General features: G+C 65.3%; 5 protein-coding genes across 5 annotated transcripts in view; 2 read left to right on the top strand and 3 right to left on the bottom strand.

Annotated features, from left to right (window-relative positions):
* Positions 1 to 331, bottom strand: part of AMSG_09635 (uncharacterized protein) — a 1,330-nt gene extending 999 nt beyond the window's left edge. The window contains exon 1 of the mRNA XM_013898734.1: positions 150 to 331. Within this exon, the coding sequence (XP_013754188.1) occupies positions 150 to 285 (136 nt within the window). The 5' untranslated portion in view covers positions 286 to 331. The remainder of the gene's footprint in view (positions 1 to 149) is intronic.
* A 5,834-nt stretch (positions 332 to 6,165) lies between these two features.
* On the bottom strand, positions 6,166 to 9,463 carry AMSG_09633 (succinate dehydrogenase flavoprotein subunit 1; the record flags this gene model as incomplete). Its single annotated transcript, XM_013898733.1, has 6 exons — positions 6,166 to 8,108; positions 8,582 to 8,661; positions 8,770 to 8,810; positions 9,076 to 9,222; positions 9,254 to 9,331; positions 9,389 to 9,463. 6 exons carry the CDS (start codon positions 9,461 to 9,463, stop codon positions 6,166 to 6,168), a joined length of 2,364 nt encoding a protein of 787 aa, XP_013754187.1.
* Positions 9,464 to 9,748: 285 nt separating this feature from the next.
* AMSG_09632 (uncharacterized protein) lies at positions 9,749 to 12,776 on the top strand (the record flags this gene model as incomplete). Its single annotated transcript, XM_013898732.1, has 3 exons — positions 9,749 to 9,822; positions 9,916 to 10,732; positions 11,076 to 12,776. 3 exons carry the CDS (start codon positions 9,749 to 9,751, stop codon positions 12,654 to 12,656), a joined length of 2,472 nt encoding a protein of 823 aa, XP_013754186.1. The 3' UTR covers positions 12,657 to 12,776.
* A 389-nt stretch (positions 12,777 to 13,165) lies between these two features.
* Positions 13,166 to 15,068, top strand: AMSG_09631 (flagellar associated protein). Its single transcript, XM_013898731.1, has 2 exons — positions 13,166 to 13,257; positions 13,681 to 15,068. Exons 1-2 carry the CDS (start codon positions 13,183 to 13,185, stop codon positions 15,052 to 15,054), a joined length of 1,449 nt encoding a protein of 482 aa, XP_013754185.1. The 5' UTR covers positions 13,166 to 13,182; the 3' UTR covers positions 15,055 to 15,068.
* Positions 15,069 to 15,098: 30 nt separating this feature from the next.
* Positions 15,099 to 18,518, bottom strand: AMSG_09630 (uncharacterized protein; the record flags this gene model as incomplete). The annotated part of the gene is made up of 1 exon (XM_013898730.1): positions 15,099 to 18,518. The coding sequence occupies one exon, from the start codon at positions 18,516 to 18,518 to the stop codon at positions 15,099 to 15,101; it is 3,420 nt and encodes a 1,139-aa protein (XP_013754184.1).
* Between the last annotated feature and the right edge of the window lie 26 nt (positions 18,519 to 18,544).

Here is an 18,544-nt window from a genome sequence, read left to right as displayed (position 1 = left end):
GCCCCCCCCCACCCCACCCCACCACCCCTTCACCCCCCCTTCCACCACACACACACCCTTCCGCACCACCACACACACACACACCACATACACACCCTCTTCCCCCTCTTCCCCTCTCTCCTCCTCTCCTTCTCCCCTCTGCAACCTACTCAGCATCTTGTCAGCCACCAGGGCCTTACGCAGCACCTTGCGACCCGAGCGGAGGCCATTACCCTCGACAGTGCCAAAGATAGCACGCGAGACAGCAACGAGCTCAGGAACACTCCGAGCAGCACGGGACGCCATGGCTCTGCTTGGTGCGTGGGATGAGCTTGCTGGCTGTGACAGAGTGAGGTGTGTCGAAAGGCAGAGGGCGATGCACCAACTCGCACACACCGCACACACACCACACACACCACGCACACACCACACATCGCCCGCACACATCGCACCGCAGCCGTCACTTGCATGGAATTGTGAGTATTAAAAGAAGACGAGCCATCATTATGAGGCTTTGAAATGGCCTGTACGGCAGCAGGAGGCCCCAACATTTGTCATTAGGCCGAGGCCTCGACAGCAGCGGCGGCAGCTGCCTCTTGGGCGGCGGCGGCCTGCTGGGTGAGCGCCTGCTGCTCGGCGAGGGCGGCGCGGGCACGCTCGGCGGCCGCGGCGTAGGCGACAGCGGCCGACTCGGGGCCTTCGATGGCAGACTCCTCGTCCGTCGAGAGTGCGTCGCCCTGGCCCGATGGCTTAGAGACCTTGCCCTCGCGGAGCAGCGAGCGGAGGGTCTTGTTGTACATGCCCGAGGTCATGGTGGTGGTGATGTGAACGTCGGCCTCGTATGGCGGGACGACCGACGACTCGGCAAAGGCCGCCGCGGCGCCGGCAATGACCCACGCCATTTCCCAGCACGCGTACCGCGACGCGCCCGAGCACCGCTTGGGCAGCGTCGGAATGAGGACGTACTCGACGTGCTCCGGCCGGACCGGGCCCGACACCCATGCCCCTATCTTCTTCATCGGTCCGGGCATCGACATCGACGGCATAGCCACAGACGGGAGCTTGGGCAGCGAGATGCCCGGAAAGTGCGACTTGATGTCGATCGAGGGGAGCTCGATCGAGGCAAAGAGCGCAATGATCTTGCGGATAAGCGCGCCGACGCCGAGCTTCGGCATCGACGGCATCGAGACCGGCGACCACGACTTGGCTTCCTCGGCCATCTTGGCGAGCATCGACCCGATGTGGCCCGGAATGCCCGCCACCCCATCGAGCGTCTTGCGGATGAGCTCCACAGCGCCCGCCGCAGAGAGGCTCGGCTTGGGCAGCGAGATCGCGCCCAGGCCCGACGCCTTGGCCGCAGACTTGGCAAAGGCGTGGAGAACGCCCACAACGCCTAGCTTGGACGGCATTTCCATCACAAACTCGGCGCACGCCTCGATCTTCTCCGCAATCTTCTCCAGCATGTGCACAGGGTTGAGGTCCGGCCACTCAAACTCGACCTCGGGCAGCTCCTTGTCGCCGAGCCCATCCGCAATGTCCGGAATCGAGTCCTGCGCCGCAGATGACACGCCCGTGGCGCACGAGTACTGCGACGAGTCGCCGGCGTCCGTCTCGGCCGCAGCCTCGCTCGCCGTCATCGTGCTCGCTCCAGCTCCTTCCGAGAGCGACGGCATCGACGGCATCGACGGCTTGCATTTGCGCAGCATGTCCAGCAAGTTCGGGATCTTGAGCGACGGCATCGGCGGCTTGGGAATCGACGGCAGCGAGAGGCTCTTGATCGCGTCGATGATCGACCTCAGGACAGAGAGCATCTTGCCCTTGAGGTCCGGAATCTCCGGAAACTTGAACTTGCGCGGCGGCTTCTCGTCCGAAGCCAGCCGCGTCGACGCATACCGCAGCGCGCAGATCGGCCCCTTGAACGGGCCAGACGCCATCCCGGCCTCGCCACCAGATGGGGAGTCCTCCACAAGCGACCGCGCCGCAGACACAATAGCCCCGCCCGCAGAGCCAACCGCCCCGCCCGCAGACGCCGCCATCGACTTGGCCTTGGTCACCACCTTGGGCGGCGACGGCATCGGCGGCGCGCCCATCGTGTGCCAGTCGGCCTTGCCAATGTGCTGCGTCCCGTAGTACGCATGCGAGATCCGGTGCATCTTCGACTTGAACGGCGAGCCCTTGAACCGCGGCACCACAGAGTACGTTGCCCGATCCGTCACCATAATCAGCCGCTCCTGCTTCATCCCGCGGAACGAGACCTTGACCACAAGGAACGACGCCACACACACCTCGGGGCTCGCAGGATCGCGCCCCTTGGCCTGCAGCCGCCGCTCCTCCACAAGCCGCGTGTCCTCCGGAATCTTTTCCCGGTACGCCGCAGAGTTGATGTGCGCCATCTGGATGGCCGTCGCACGCCGGTCGTGATTGTCCTTGGGGTAGAAGCACGGGTACGCCAGAATCTGCCGGAGCCAGGTAAAGTCGCCCTCGTACCGCACCTTGGACGAGGTACACACCGCCTCCAACAGCTCTGTTTTGGCCTTGTGCTGCGCCTCGCTCATCGTCTCAAACTCGCCCAGCCGGTACAGCGAGAGCACCTGCGACATCAGCGACCCAATGTCGTACCACGAGTTGCACTGCCAAAAGTTCTTCTCGCACACATCGTACACGTGGAACATCTTGTTGACAATGTCGTAGTCCACCGTGTACAGCCGCTTGAAGCCCGGCGTGTACCCGTTCTCGTCCGGGCCCCACTGCACAAAGTGCTTGTTGTGGTACACCACGCCGCCCGAGAACGCAGCCTGCAGCTCCTCATCCGTCGGGTTCGACGCCCACCGCCGCGCGTCCGCAACCTTGCCCCACGCCCGCTGTCCACGCCACATCGACGCGCACGTCAGTGCCTTGGCCTTGCGCCGCGACGCAAGCGGCTCCTCGCCCTCGTAGTCAAACGACGCAAGGTCTGTGATCATCGGCACCCCGCCCATCTGCCCAGACACCTCCTCGGCCGCCGCATACAGCGTGTCGCGGAAGCCGCTCCAGATGCCCAGCGCCACCACAAGGCCCTCGGTCACGTCCGACCGGTCGATCGCGTGCCAGTAGCAGCAGTACGACGCCGTGAACGTCGCCACGCCATCCACCACAACAACGCGCTCCTCAGACGGGAGGCCCGGGTTCGCGTGCACAAGCCGGATCGATGACAGCGTCCGCAGCTTCTCCGCCCCGTCAGAGTTTTGCTCCACAAGCTCCTTGAGCGCGTACACAATCCACCGGTACAGGTACCAGTCGTTGGTCATGTACGGCCAGGTCTTGATCGGGTTCGCCGCTCCCTCAAACGAGGCCCAGTCCACCTCGAGCGCAACCGTGCTCGCAACAACCCCTTCCACCGCAAGCAGCTCGTCGAGCTCTGCCTGCCGCTTGGCAATCTTCTCCTCGGCCTTGGCGCGATAGTCGGCAAACGTCGCCTCCTTCCACACCACGCACTGGCACGGCGCCTGTCCCGTGTACGCCTCCTCGCCGTACTGCGCCCGCCACCCGCAGTCACAGTAGCACCGCGTCTCGCGCGGCTCGGTCAGATCATGCCCGGCGTGGCACTTTTCCGCACACGCAGCACACGCTCCTGTTCACACACACATATACCATCCGAAAATACATCACGTGCATGAGTCCTGCGCCTGATCGATCAACAGCGTGTCGTCGCCCTAGTGGGGGACGACAGGAGAGGGGGGGAGGGAGGGCTTCGCGGGAGGTGGTCACTGGAGGAGTGCGGAAAGTAGGTGGCGGTGACAACAAGAGTCATACGGCTGTCTACGCAAGCTCAAACGGTCGATGACTGGCTTGCACGCCGTGGTAGAGGTGGTGGTGTGGGCATGGTCAAGGAGGTGGAAAGGATCACGGGTTGCGAAAAATTAGCACACCAGCCGAAAAAGGGCGTGAAAGCGACGATGGAGCGGTCATCGCCCTGGCCATGGACAACCGACTCTCGCCACCAATGACACTCAAAATGGTAGCCGATGGTGACTAAAGGCATGGAGATGGTACCTTGGGGGTGTTTGTCGAACGACACGGTCCACATGCTCCTGCAGTGGCTGACAAGTTGGAGGGCCTAGGCGAAAAGAAACAGCAATGAAAAGCAACACGTGCGGGACGACACGGCAAGAGGGGGGGGAAGGGGACCCCGGGGGGGGGGGGGGGGGATGGGCGTACCGTAGCAACCGGTGAGGCCGCATGTGCGGCAGCCAAAGAACGATTGCACTTCATAGCGGGAGCCTGTGGCAATGACGGTGCAGGAACCGGCAGGTCCTGGTGTGGGTTGGCGCGGGAGCTGAGACATGCTTGCGCGAGAGTTGGGTGGCAATGGCAAGTGGCGATTGGCTGCGGATGTCAGTCGGAGCAATCATTTTTGCGGACACAGGGCCGGATGGCTATGGCTGGCGAAGTAGGAGGACAATCAGTGTTTAGCCCGCAGCGGGGGGGGGGGGGGGAGAGAGGGAGGAAGGGGGGCCAGGTAAGTGCAGATCAATGATCAATTGTTGTTGTTTCTGCTCCGCCTGCCTCCGCGACGGTTGCGGCGTCTGCGATTTCCGCCACCGCCGCCGCCGCCGCCGCCGCCGCCGCCGCTGTCGTTGGCGGGAGGCTGGCGGCCACGATCACGGCCGCGATCGCGGTCGCGGTCAGAGAAACGGTCACGGTCACGATCGCGGCGGTCACGGTCACGGTCGCGGCGGTCGCGGTCGCCGTGGCGGTCGCGCGCGTAGTCACGTTCGCGCGAGCGGGATCGCGAGCGCGGGCGGGAGCCGGAACCCGAGCCCAGCCGGTCGTGGACCGACGACGGGGCCAGAGACCGGGCCGCGGCCGGCGGCGGCGCGTAGCCATGGTGAAAGTGGTCCGGCGGCGGTGGAAGCGGCTGCGGCGGCGGGAGCAATTGCGGCGGCGGATGCAAGTGCGGCGGCGGGATGCCGCTCGGCCCAGCGTGCGGGTAGTCGTAAGCCACGGTGAGCGTGGTGCCGTCAAGGACAATGGGTGCGGCCGAGGCTGCCTCAAAGGCGGCAAAGGCCGCAGCATCGGACACAAAGTCGGCGTGGACAATGCCGGTAAACTTTCCCGAGTTTGGATGCTCATACGACGTGATCTCGTCGGCCAGCGGCGCCAGTGCCTTCAGCGCCGTCTCGATGTCAGCCGTTGCCGTCCACCACTGTGCATTCGAGACGTACAGCCGCGTGCGGCCCTGGAGCTGCGGCGGCGGCGGCGGCAGGCCGCCATCAGCCGGCAGCACAGCAACCACAGCGCCTGGCGCCGGTACGCCTTCCTCTACAGCAGCAGCGCCGCTCTCGACTGGGCCAGAACTTGCGTCCGATCCCGGAGCTGCTGCTGTAGACGCGGCAGCTGTCGCGACCGCGTCTCCTGTCGCCGGAGCTGCGGCCGATGTAGCGGCGGCTGGATCTCCGCCGTCAGGAGGACCACTCCCACCCAGCAGAATGGCCTGCACACGTTCAGATAGGGGAGGTGAGTGTGGGACTTGCTTCTACGCCCATGAGCAGCCAAGCCATCAGCGTGGCCACCACTACGCCCATGAGGAGACGGCCATCAGCACAGCCAGCCATCAGCACAGCCAGCCATCAGCACAGCCAGCCATCAGCACAGCCAGCCATCAGCACAGCCAGCCATCAGCACAGCCAGCCATCAGCACAGCCAGCCATCAGCACAGCCATCACTTTGCCCGTGGGCTGCCAGGCTAACGCCGACAAGAACGAGCGCGACATGCTGGCTCACTCCTGACCGCTCCACGGGCATGGCCATGACAGCCAGTCGAAGCAGCCAACCAGAAAGAGAGTGTGTGTGTCGTAGAGAGAGAGAAGGAGACGAGCAGAGCAGAGTCATGGTAGAGGGGGGGAGGGGGAGGGGGAGGGGAAGGGGGAGGGGGAGGGTGCAGTGGCTCGGGCTAGGTGGCGGCGCTGGCGGCGGAGCGGGGAAGGGGCGGGGCGCTGGGACCGGGAAGAGGCGGTGGTATGGGGAAGGGGCGGTGGGATGGGGGGAGAGGGTGGAGACGGGGGGGGCGTACATCGTAGAGGTCTTCGTCGTCCATCGTAGGTGCCTGGGAGTGGAGTGCAGATAGGGCAAGGTGCTCGGTGCTTGGCTAGGCTGGGTGGCGGAGACGGGCGTCATTGGTTGAGGGGGCGGAAGGGCGGTGGGGATTTAGTAGACGCGCTTGGAGGGCGGGACAGGCTCAAACTCCGAGTAGAGCGGCTTGTCCGACACGGCGCGGTAGTCGATGGAGACCTTGCCGGTATCCTCGTCGATCCAGGTGAGGGTGTGCTTCATCCAGTTCTCGTCGTCGCGGTCTGGGAAGTCGTCGCGGGCGTGGGCACCACGCGACTCCTTCCGGTTCTCGGCGGCGTTGATGGTCTGGACGGCCGAGGTGAGCAGGTTCTTGAGCTCAAGGGCTTCGATGAGGTCCGAGTTCCAGACAAGCGAGCGGTCAGTGATGCCGATGTCCTTGTAGGCGTTCCAGGCCTCGGCCATCTCGCCGACGCCAGCGGCGAGCGAGTCCTGCGTCCGGTACACGGCCGCGCGGTTCTGCATGGTGTTCTGCATCTGGGCACGGATGGCCGACGTCGGCGTTGCGCCCTTGGCGTAGCGCAGCTCGTGAAGCGAGTCGATGGCCTTGTCGCCCTTGTCCGACTCGAACGCCGGGCCGCCCTGGCCAGGCTTGACAATCTCGGCGATGCGGTGTGCGCACGAGCGGCCAAAGACCACGAGGTCGAGGAGCGAGTTAGCGCCGAGGCGGTTGGCGCCGTGAACCGAGGCGCACGCGGCCTCGCCGGCCGCAAACAGGCCGCCCACAACCGCCGAGTCGTCGTTGCCGCGCTTGGTCAGCACCTCGCCGCGGTGGTTCGTCGGAATGCCGCCCATGTTGTAGTGGACGGTCGGCACAATCGGAATCGACTCGTGGTTGACGTCAACGCCGGCAAAGATGGCCGCCGTCTCGGAAATGCCCGGCAGCCGCTCCGCGAGCACCTCGGGCGGGAGGTGCGAGAGCTGCAGGTGGACGTAGTCCTTGTTCGGGCCGCAGCCGCGGCCCTCGAGAATCTCGACCGTAATCGCCCGCGAGACAACGTCGCGCGACGCAAGCTCCTTGGCCGTCGGCGCGTACCGCTCCATGAACCGCTCGCCGTCGGCGTTGAGCAGGTAGCCGCCCTCGCCGCGCGCACCCTCCGTGATGAGGCACCCGGCGCCGGCAATGCCCGACGGGTGGAACTGCACAAACTCGACGTCAGAGAGCGGGAGGCCGGCCCGCGAGACCATGGCGCCACCGTCGCCGGTGCAGGTGTGCGCCGAGGTGCAAGACGCGTACGCACGCCCGTACCCGCCCGTCGCAATGACCGTCGCCGCAGCCGAAATCCGGTGCAGGACCCCGGTCTCCATGTCCATCGTCATCAGGCCAAGGCACCGCTCGCCGGCATCGTCCATAATGAGGTCCAGCGCAAACGACTCGACGTGAAAGTCGACGCCGGCCTTGACCGCCGCACCGTACAGGGTGTGGAGCATGGCATGCCCAGTCCGGTCAGCCGCACACGCCGTCCGGTGCGCCTGTCCGCCCTTGCCAAACTCCAGCGACTGCCCGCCAAACGGCCGCTGGTAGATCTTGCCCTCGGCAGTCCGCGAGAATGGCACGCCGTAGTTCTCGAGCTCAATGACCGCGTCCACAGCCGTGTTGGCCATGTACGAGATGGCGTCCTGGTCGCCGAGCCAGTCCGAGCCCTTGACAGTGTCGTAGAACAGGTACCGCGGGTCGTCGTCGTGCATCGACCCCAGCGGGGCGTTGATTCCGCCCTGCGCAGCCACCGTGTGGCTCCGCGTCGGGAAGAGAGCCGTGACGCAGAGGGTGTTGAGGCCGGCCTCCTGGAGACCCACCGCAGCCCGGAGACCCGCGCCACCGGCACCCACCACCACAGCGTCCACCTTGTGGTCCACAATTTCATACTCCTTGGCCGGAACATGCACACTCCGCACTCCACTCGAGGCAGCAAGCCCTCCGGCAGTAGAAGCCGCAGCAGCAGCAGCCGCCGCTCCGCGCCCAGCAACGGCGCTCGTCTGACGCGCTGCTCCGCCCACAAAAATCGATCCAACGCGCAGCACTGGTATCATTCCGTCCCGTCCCGAGGCATGGGTATAGCCATGGGGCACAAAGTGAGGGGGTTTGAGGGGTGAGTGGGGAAGAGAGAGAGAGAGGGAGACGGCCGGGTGACGGGGGGGTGCAAGGGTGCGTACTTGTGTTTGAACAGAGGGGTGTGCTCGAAGAGACACTGCCGGGAAGGTCGTGGGGGGGGGGAGGGGGGGCGGGTGTCTCTGGCTGTCGTTCTCGGTTGGTCGCCCGCTGTTCGGCAGATGACGGCTGACGAGCACCAGTGTTGCGCCAACGTGTCGCGTTGGAGCTTGTCCAACCTCTGTCGGGTGGGGATGGAGGAGGGAAGGGGAAGGGCAAGGGGAAACATTGTGGTTAGATGGGATTATGTGCTCATTGGTGTGATCGCGGTGTGCAGCATGCGGAGGATAGAGGGTGTAGGCGAGCGGGGCGGGTCGTGGTGATGCCGATTGGGTTTCGGCTGACGAGCACCAACCATCGCCGCCCTGGCCAACGCCATGGCCGCCGTCATGGCCGCCGCCATGGCCACCACCCTGGCCACCGCCCTGGTCAACGCCATGGCCAACACCATGACCGTCGCCATCGATCAGTGTGTGATCTGGGCATGGAGATATCTCGGTGAGGGCAGGTCATGGCACACCAGCCACACTTACCGCCAGCCGTCGAGGCCCGGCGAGCCGAGGCCGAGGCCGAGCTCCCCCCCCTTTGCACACGTCAGCAAATAGCAGGCATCACGACAGCACCGACGTTGGCGACAACGCGCATGACAGTTGTCGGTCGGCGTCCGAACCACATGCGATGACTCTCCAGCACGAGTCCTGAGATCGATGCGTATTTCCTTCTTTTCGTTCGCAGCCGCTACAGGCCATTCCCCCGTTTGGGCGCAGCTGGTCGGCAACGAAACCAAGCGTAAAGCCGCCTGTCGCGCCGAATCGGGGGCAGTGAGCACTCGCCGCCACACCCTCACGCACGGCACGCCGACCGCACTCGATGAGGAACTTGAGCGCGGGCTCGTCGTCAGCCTCGTCGTCAGCCTCGCCGTCGTTCGCCTCGTTGCCCCGCTCGCTGCCTGTAGCGAGCTCGGCGTCGGCGTCGGTGACCGAGAGCTCATGCTCGCTCGATACCGATGAGAAGGACCTGGTCTTGGCCCATCTCCCAGCTGTGCTTGCTCCGCCGCCTCCGCATCATCTGAATCTTGTTGTGCCGCGGAAAGCGCTTGCGTGTCTCATGCCTTCCACTGCGCGAGACACATCTGACCGCCCGCCCTGGTACCAGACCGCCGAGGTCATCGGGTTTGATCCTGATGATGATGATGACGATGACGACGACGGCCGAGACGGCAGTCATGGGTTGGCGCGTTCCGCCAGCGCTGCGTCGACCTCTTCGGGTGTCGGCTGCGGCGATGTTGAGCTTGGATTGCTCAGGACAGAGAGTGCTGCCTCGCCCGCAATTGCCACCGTCCAAGACTTGCCCGCTGAGCTGCTGCTGCTCATCTTCTCGTACCTGGATCTCGGCGGCCTGCTGAGCGCGACAAGAGTGTGTCGGACTTGGCGTTACTGGGCGAGCGATCCGTCGCTCTGGAAGCACATCACGAAGCTTAGCGAACTCCAGTTTGAACTGAATGTGAGCAGGATGGAGCGCATTCCGAACAGCGTGGCAACCTCCCACCCGAACCTCTCCTTGACTGCCGGTAAGTCGCCACGCGAGTTCGTCTTGCATCTGCTCAGCCAGCGCCGGATGGTTGCCGAAGCGCATCGCCTACGGAAACAGCGGGAGTGTCGTCAGAAGGTCTGCCGCAGCTCCCAGCCCAACGTTCATACCGTCCAGTCGCTCCGCGAGCGCTACCGCGAGACGGTGGTGATGTCTTTGGCGCTCCCGCTGCTAATGGCGCTGCTCTGGACTCTAGTCATGCTCATGGCAGCCAAGATCGATGGCTTTATCTCGCTGCACTGGGCGCTCGTCCTGGCTCCGCTCGAGCTTGTGGTCCTCCTCCTCCCATTCGCCCGCACCATCGACCGGTTCTACATCGGCGTGAACCACAAGCCGAGGCGCGTCCGCTGGTGGGTGGTGAGCGAGAGCCTGGCGGGTTGCTTGGCCTTGGCAGTCGCCGGCTGGGTTGTGGCCATCGGAGCACGCGTCGAAGGTGACATCACCTGGCCCTGGTCTGCTCTCCTGCTTCCCATTTATCTCCTCGTCATGGGCTTTCTCGCTCTCAACTGCGCCTGGTGTGTCGACGTCGGCTGGGATCGAACCTTGCACGACTCGGGCTGGCATCGCGTGACAGGCATCCAAACCCTAATGGCGGCGACCACCATGGCCCTCGCTCTGCCTACCTTTATTGTTTTCCTTGGCCTCAAACTCCACGGCACTGTGGCGTGGAACTGGTGGCTGGTCTTTGCTCCGCTCCTGATCGCGATGGCTGTCCCTGTCATCGGTCTCATCGGCTACGAGATCGACCTTTACTTTGATGGCAGCTCCCAGATGGGTACGTACTTTGCCACCTGCCTGGCCTTTGCCCTCCCGCTCTTTGTCTTTGTTACCCTCGTCGCCGCTCTTGCAGCCAAGCCCGGCGCCTTCTCGGCCTTTGTCCTCTTTGTCCCGCTCTACCCTACCATGGTCTTCGGCCTCTGCGCTACCTTCGTTCCGCCCACTCGTCTCTCAAGTAATCGACAGCGGCTGGCCAAGGTAGCCAACCCCGTGGTTGTCCTGTAGCCCTCACTCTTGCACAGTACACTCACACTCCCGGTCTACCCGAGATCACATGTTCGCGCGGGCCTTGAGCAGAAATGGACGACGGCTTCCACGCTGCCGCCCAACCCCAAAACGGCGCGCACTTGGCAATCACTGGACCAACACTCGCTTGCATCAGCCCGTGGGCCGCAACGTCTGCTCACGGAGCCAGTCTCGGCCTGCCTGTATGTTGCGCGTCTGCGATGAGCCCACGCTGCGCGCGCCACAGCTCGGTGAGCTGCCTGACAGCTACTCTTCAGATTTGGACTCGGACGAGGGGCTGCTAGTCCGGGGAGAGTACCCGGCGTGTCCTGTCCGTCGACATGCCCTCTACCTCGAGATCCGAGTCCCGTCTCGCATCAATGCCATCGCCGGCATGCTGGAGGGGGGGCTGCCAAGCAGAGGCCGGGGCGAGAGTGCGGACGAGTTCTTTGTCGACAGCGACGATGAGTGCGATGCGGAAGCCGACGTCGCGACCGGCAACGTCACCATTGCACAACTTCCCGCCGAGCTGATGGTCGAGATCTTCGCGCACCTTGATCTCATCTCCCTTGTGCGCTGCAGCGCAGTGAGCGTGCGCTGGCGGAAGTGGTCGCGGGAGCCGTGGCTGTGGCAGCCATTCCTCAGCTGGGATGGCATGCAAGCGGCGATCGTGGCTGTAGGCATGGCTCCGGCACCGCCGCGGACCTCGATCATGGCGCAGATATGCATAGAGCCGATGCAGCACGAGAAAGGACACTGCTACGCCGCCCGCTTTATGCGCGCCCGCAAGCAGCAACGCGCGCAGAACCGGATTGATCTGCTGGCGACGAAGCGGCGCCAGGCGGCCCAGGGGTTTGCCTCGCAGAGTGCGGTACTGATCAAGAGGCGCCAGCACGAGGAGATCAAGCGACGTAGGACTCTGGCAAAGTGCGTTGTTGTTGGCGTAACTCTTGCGTTGATCTGGCTGACGGTTGTGCTGGCAATGGGCAAGATGGGTGGCATGATCAGGCTAGGATGGTGGGTGGTGCTGCTCCCGCTGGCAACAGTGAGCCTCATCCCACCGTGCATTCCTCCCATTCAGCAGTGGTACATTGCGCGGAAGTCGAAGCACGTGAGGATGGGTGTGAGCTGGTTGGTGGCCGAGGCGATGGTGACAGCAGTCTGCGTCGTGGTAGCCAGCTGGATCGCGGCGGTCGGACTCCGCGCCGACGGTATCGTGACCTGGAGCTGGCCGGTAGTTCTCATCCCACTGTACCTGATGACGCTTGCGGCCCTCATCACCCTTGTAGCTCTCTGGCGAGGCGACGGTGTGTGGCGCGTCCGGAACTGGCACGGGCGACGGGATCGGTGGGTTGGTGCAAGCATGGTGGCCTCGACCGCGATCCAAGCCGTGTTGCTCCCGCTCGGCGTCGTCTTTCTGGCACTACGACTTGGCGAGGTGGTGGCGTGGACGTGGTGGATAGCACTCGCGCCGCTGCTCGGCTTCTTTACAGCTCCAATGCTCGGCATGCTGGCGATTGAAGCCGGCGGGTACTGCGCGTACAGGAGGAGAAAGCCGGGAGGATTCTGGGCAGTGTGGGCAACGTGCGGCCCAGCTCCACTGCTCGTCTTTACCGCGCTTGCTGCCGCCAAGGCCGAGAATCCCACCTCGATCTCGGCCAGCGTCCTCTTCTTCCCGCTTGGATGCAGCCTCTTCGCCATGAGCGCCGCAGCATGCACGATCCTCTCCCGCGATCTGAGCATCCAGTGCACTGTCCTGTCAACATTGCAAGAGCCGAAATACGTCCTGGATGGAAGCGAGAGGCATCCATGGGGCGTGCTGATCTGAACTGATCTGGTTTCTGGTCCGGCCTTGGACCTCGGTAGGAAGAGGGCCTCGAGAAGACCGGTCACGGGCGTCAGTCTTGCGGCAGCACATCCCCATCAAAAACGTTCCCATCATCACAGCCCTCAGCGCCTTGACCATCCCCCTGCTGGGGTCAACCCCAAGTCTCAAGCGACAATCCGGAACGAGTTCCAGGAAGGTTGCTGCCGAGAACGAGGTCGGTCACGATGTCGGGTACACATCGGTGGTGGTGGTTGGGAAGATGAAGATGATGGGAGCCGTTGTCCACCCTCACCACAGTGATCGTGCGTCTGCCCATGTATGGTTTGGCCGATGATGTGCGTCCAAAGGCCACAATTTCGCTCACCCGTCGCAACCGTCACTGCGAGTGAAACAGACGGGCCAACCAACGCACGTTGCGTGACGGAGCGACCTCAACACATAGCTCGTCCCCCCCCCCCCCCCACCCCCACCCCACCCCACCCCCTACAAACACACACACACACAAGCCCAACACAGAGCGAGTACTATGGCTTACGTCCCGTCCCGGCTCATTGAGCAGCGGCGTAGGCGTGAGGATGCCATCCGTGCCCACCAGGAAAAGGTACGTCCAGCCAGACACAATGTGCGCGCGCAGCCCGAGTGAGTGAGCCGTTTGTGGCCTTTGGCGGGAGAAGGAGGAGGACCTGGGGTCGGCCAAGGGCAAGGGGCAGGCGCCCCACACACCGACTGCATGCTGCCCTCCCCATTGCTGCTACACGCACCATCACCTCCACGCTACTATGCCCCCCCCTCCCCCCCCCCCTCCCTGCACCCATGTCCAGCTCCGAGTCGGGAGAGCGGGTGTTGGACGGGAAGGCGGGAGCGGCGTGAGGAGGGGGACATTGGCCATGGCTGCTGGTCTGCTGCCCCCCACCCCCCCCCCGCATGGGCCATGGCTGCTGGTCTGCTGAGTCTGCCCATAGCCATTACCCCTCCCCCCCCCCCCCTTTCCGCCCAACTCACTCTCATCCCTCCCCCCACACAGGTCAACTACCTCAACGAGGCACAGCTCAAGGCGGAGTTTGAGCAGCGGACAAACAAGCGGATCCGGACCAACAACGTGCGGCGAACGTACGATTCGTTGAAGGAGGCCGACGATGAGGCGCTGGCGACCCGCAAGGCCAAGCTGAGGCAGATGTACGCACAGGAAGAGCAGGTTCTCCGCGAGGAGATCGCGCTGACGTACGAGACGCCCGAGCAGCGGATCGAGCGCATGCGCGCCCGCGCGCAACAGCTGCGTGAGGAGCGTGAGGATGAGCGGGCCAAGTTTGCGCAAGAGCAGATGGACCGCCGCTGGCGGGCCGAGTGTGACGAGATCCGCCACCTCAAGTCGCAAAAGATGCAGCAGATGGTCAACGCTGAGCGCGAGCAGCAGCTCGAAATCAAGGCCCGCCAGCGTGAGGCCCGGTTCCAGGAGGAGGCCGAGTATGCTGCCCAGTGGGAGGCCAACCGCCAGCTTAAGATCGAGCGCGAGGTCCAGGACCGCCAGCGCGCCGCTATGCTCACCCGCGAGATGATGGGCACTCTCGAGGACCAGATGGCCGAGCACGCGGCACGCAAGGCCGCCGCCGAGGCCATCAAGACTGAAGAGGCTGCCCTCCTCCAGCAACAGTGGGAGCTCGACGCCATGGCCGCAGACCGCCGCAAGCTCCTGCACGCTCAGCAGACCGCAGACCGCCGCGCCGAGCTCGACTACTACAACCAGCTCTCGCTTGCCCGTCGCCAGGAGGAGGCCCGCCGCGAGCGCGAGAACGACATCAAGATCATCAACGACCTCGTCGAGGCCGAAAAGGGCGTCGAGGAGCGCGAGGCTGCCACCCGCCTCGCTCTCAAGGCCGAGGCCCTCGAGTATCGCTCCCACCTGCTCCGCCAGATGGAGCGTGAGGCCGCCAACGATGCAAAGCTCGACCGCATGCGCGCCGAGCAGCTCGAAGTCGAGTGGGCCAAGCGTCAGGCCCAGTGGGATGCAGAGGCCCGTGCCCGCGAGGCGCTCATGGCCGAGGTCTTCGAGGCCCGCCGCCAGCAGATTGCCATCAAGCTCGCCCGCAAGGCCGAGGAGCGCCGCGAGCAGGTCCTCGCCTGCGAGCGCCTGGAGCGCGAGATGGAGATGGCAAAGGTCGCAGAGTCACAAGAGGCCGCAAACAAGCTCGCCAAGGAGCGCGAGTACAAGCGCGCTCTTCTCATCCAGGCCGAGCAGCGCGCCACCGCACGCGACCGCGCCGAGGAGCGCGAGCGCCGCGAATACGAGTCCATGCGCGAGGAGCGCGAGGCCTACGAGCGCCGCCTCGCCCGCGAGCTGCAGCGTGACGTCTCGCTCGGCGACCACCGCCGCACAAAGGCCTCGGTCTACCACGGGTAGCCGTGCCTCGATTCTGCAGGCCACCTTTAAAACGCTGTCGTGTACTACGTCGTGACCAAATGCCACGGGAACCGCCCTTGCCCGCTGTCCTCGTCGTCGGCGTAGTCGATGGCGTGCAGGGGCTTGAACGCGAGGATGTGGACAGAGCCGTCGATACATGACGCCACCAGCACGTTGTCCTCAAACGCCATGGCGCACACCGGGGATCCGAGCACTATCGTCCGCGCAGCCCACGCCACGCGGTCGCGGTGCAGTCGTGTCGAGTACTTGTCGACATCGCGCTCGTTGGTCGTCGCCCGCGGATCAAACACCACTTCAGAGAGCGAGCCGTGGTCAACCTCAAGCGCGCCCTTGCCCACTGTCCGCATCCGTGCCACCTGCGGGCGGACCTGGAAGACCAGATCTGTGCCTTCGGTCTGCATACTCGTCGTTTCGGTCAGGTCCGCCCGCGTTGACTCGGTCTTCGAGTCTGATGTCGATGAGCCCGAGTCCGAGTCCGACCCCGAGTCCGACCCCGAGTCCGACCCCGAGTCCGATCCCGAGCCTGATCCCGAACTGGAGGAGGAGCTCGAGCTTGACGACGACGTGCCAGACTTTGTTTTCAGCGAAAAGGCGGCCAGGTTTGAGTAGGCCAACGAGCTGGCCGAGCTGTCGAGCGTCGTCTGCGAGTCCGCATGCACTTCGCGGACGCTTTGTAGCATGACGTTGGCCATTGCCATGCTCGATTCAAAGGTGGCCTCAGCAATGTCGTCAAACGGCCGCGGTGCAAGCGAGGTGAGCGCGCCAGCCAAGCTTGCTCGCCGCACCTGCGCCTTTGTGCTCTTGGTCCTTCGTGGCGAGAGCAGGTTGGTGTCATCGCGGGTGCACGACGACGTAGACGACATGCTCGCTCGTCGCCCCGATTTGCCCGAGACCGATTGCGCTCGCCGCCGCTGCCGCCGCCGCTTCGGGCTGCTTCGCTGCAGTCCACCGCTGGTTCCCCACGAGCCCGTGGGCGTCGAAGCAGCCGACTCGGTCGGCACAATGTTGACCGCCAGCTGTGGTACAACCATCGCCTCGCGCGGCGTCGAACCCCTTCGCGGGCCTGCCATTCCGGCGGCAGCCCACAGATCTGGCGCAGTCGACGTCTTAACCGGCCCTGGTGGCCGGACAGGCGCGTCGAGCCCGGCCCGAGACGAAGGGCGCGAGATTGACTCCGACCGCGACGCAGACCGTGACCCCGACCGCGAGCCTGAGATCGATGTCCGTCGTCGTAGCGACCGTAGCTGATGGGCCGCTGTCGGCGCTGGCCGCGGCTTGGTTGACGAAACCGAGGCAATGAACGCCGTGTTGAAGTCGCACGACTCTGACGAGGCGGTGGTCGAGCTTGACAGGGTCGAGAGCGAGAGTTGCCGCAGAGCAGAGTGGCCATCACCTTTGCGGACAGCCCCCGGCTTTTGTCGGCTCTGTGGCTCGAGCGCCTTGAACGACTGCGATGCAGCCTTGAGTGCCGCTGCAGCCAGCGATGGCTTAAAGGCAAAGCACCGGGTGGAGAGCAGCCCACGCTGGCGGCTCCGCTCAGCGCGTTCCTTCTGCTTCCTCCGCAGCGCACGCTCGGCCACGGTGGCCGACGACAGACCCGACCGCGGCAGCTCGACCGGGTTCGAAAGAGCGGCCTCGGCGCGGGCGGCGCGAGAAGCCGCTGCCGCCTCTCGGCGCTGCTCGCGAATGGAGGCGGCAAGTCGGGCCCGCGCCCGTGGACCGTGTGCGGTCCCGCCAGGCCGAGGACGGAACTGAGCCCGTGCCTCGGCCTGGAGCGCAAACGAGGGCTCGGTATCGCCGCGCTGCCATCGAGTGAGGTAGTCCATGTAGTCCTGCGGAGTCGCCGAGGTAGAGATGCGGAGCCAGTGCTTTGCTTCGAGGACGCGGTCGTTGATGGTGGTGAGGACCGAGGAGCGGAGCATGGTCCGCAGTCGCGACCACTTGGCCTTGCCTGCCTGGCCGCGCACCGTCTCGACCTCGGCGCGGATGTCCGGATACTCGAGCGCGAGTTGAGACCACTCGGAAGCGGTAAACACGTTGGCTGAGACCGACTCGGGCCGCCGAGTCGCCAGTCCTCGGGTAGTGAGCGGCGGAAGCGCTGTCGAGGCGCCGTGCGTTGGCCGAACCACCGGACCGCGGGCCGGCCGTGGGCCGCGTGGCGGCCGCGGCGCGGGGCCACGCGGTGGTCGCGGGCCGCTTGGCGGGCTCGGCTGCTTCTTCGAGCTGCGCATGCTCTCGGCACCAGAAGCGTGTGCAGCCATGATATGCAGAGGCGCAAAGCGAGCCGAGTCACCCAGCGCAGCCAGGCGCCAAACCCGAAGCGAGCCGTCGTCTGACGCCGTCACAAGCTTGGAGCCTGAGACCTGGAGAGCAGTGATGCCGGCGCGATGGCCGACAAGGACAACGTCGACAGCCGGTGAGCCGCGAGTGGAGTCCAGGCGCCAGACCCGGGCGTTGCCGTCCGAGTGGCCCGAGACAAAGTAGTCTGGCCCAGGCGAGACAGCCCAGGCACGAGCCAGGCCCTTGGACGATGGCAGTGAGAGTAGCGACTTGGCCGAGTCGACGCGCCACACGCGGAGGACGCCGTCGTTGCCTGCCGTGACAAAGTGCGAGGCCTCGGCCGAGGCCAGCCAGGAGATGCGTTCGAGACCGGCGGCGTGGCCGCCAAAGACCCGAAGGCAAGCAGCGGTGGCGCCGTCCCACAGGCGAGCGGTCTTGTCGACCGATGCCGAGAGCAGCAGGCCTAGATCGTTGCGAGCCGACCAGGCTGGCTCGACGTCGGTGACGGCGTCGTCGTGGCCAACAAAGACGGCGACGCACATGGGCAGCGTCGACGAGATATCCCACTTGGCGAGCTTTGAGCCGCCAACCACTAGCACCTCGCCACCCGGCGAGAGTGCTCCGCAGGCAAGCGGATAGCCGGTGGAGAAGGCGACGGTCGGCGGCGGAAGGCCGCGGTTGGCGATGAGCGAGAGCGAGGCGCGGATGGCGGCATAGCCGCAGATGGTGCCGTGGGCGCCGATGAGGATCAGGTCGGACTTGGGCGGCGGAGCGAGGAGGACGGCCACGGCCGGCTGGCCGGCAAGCGGGTGCGGTAGCTCCAGGTGGCGCAGCGGTGTGCGGACCCACTCGCGCTCCTCGGCGTACCGCGCCGTGTAGACCTCGCGCATGGCCGCCGCGCCCGGCCTGCCGCTCCCACCGGGCAGGCCCGCCGCCGACAGCGGCAGCGTCCGCGCAAAGTGCCGCACATACAGCCGCCGCCACAGCGAGTCAGAGGTGGCCACCGTCGTCGCCCAGTGCCGGCACACCCGGGCCGCCAGGGCCAGGCCCGGGCCGTCCAGCCACGCCAGCACAAGCAGTAGCAGCGGGCGGTACTTTGCCGAGCACAACACAACCTCGCGCGCCTGTCGGTATGCCCGTGCGGGGAACCGCTGGCCCCACATAGTGGAGGAAGGGGGGGGGGGGGGGG

This window comes from Thecamonas trahens, assembly GCF_000142905.1.
Source record: "Thecamonas trahens ATCC 50062 unplaced genomic scaffold supercont1.52, whole genome shotgun sequence".
Classification (NCBI taxonomy): domain Eukaryota; order Apusomonadida; family Apusomonadidae; genus Thecamonas; species Thecamonas trahens.
Note: the sequence above shows the minus strand (reverse complement) of the source record. Positions and strands in the feature narration are given on the sequence as shown.

Excerpts from the sequence above, each read along its gene's own strand:
- AMSG_09631 (XM_013898731.1), top strand. The coding sequence starts at position 13,183 with ATGGCTTACGTCCCGTCCCGGCTCATTGAGCAGCGGCGTAGGCGTGAG. Across the intron at positions 13,258-13,680 it reads TCCGTGCCCACCAGGAAAAG|GTCAACTACCTCAACGAGGC; the intron begins GTACGTCCAGCC and ends CCCCCCACACAG.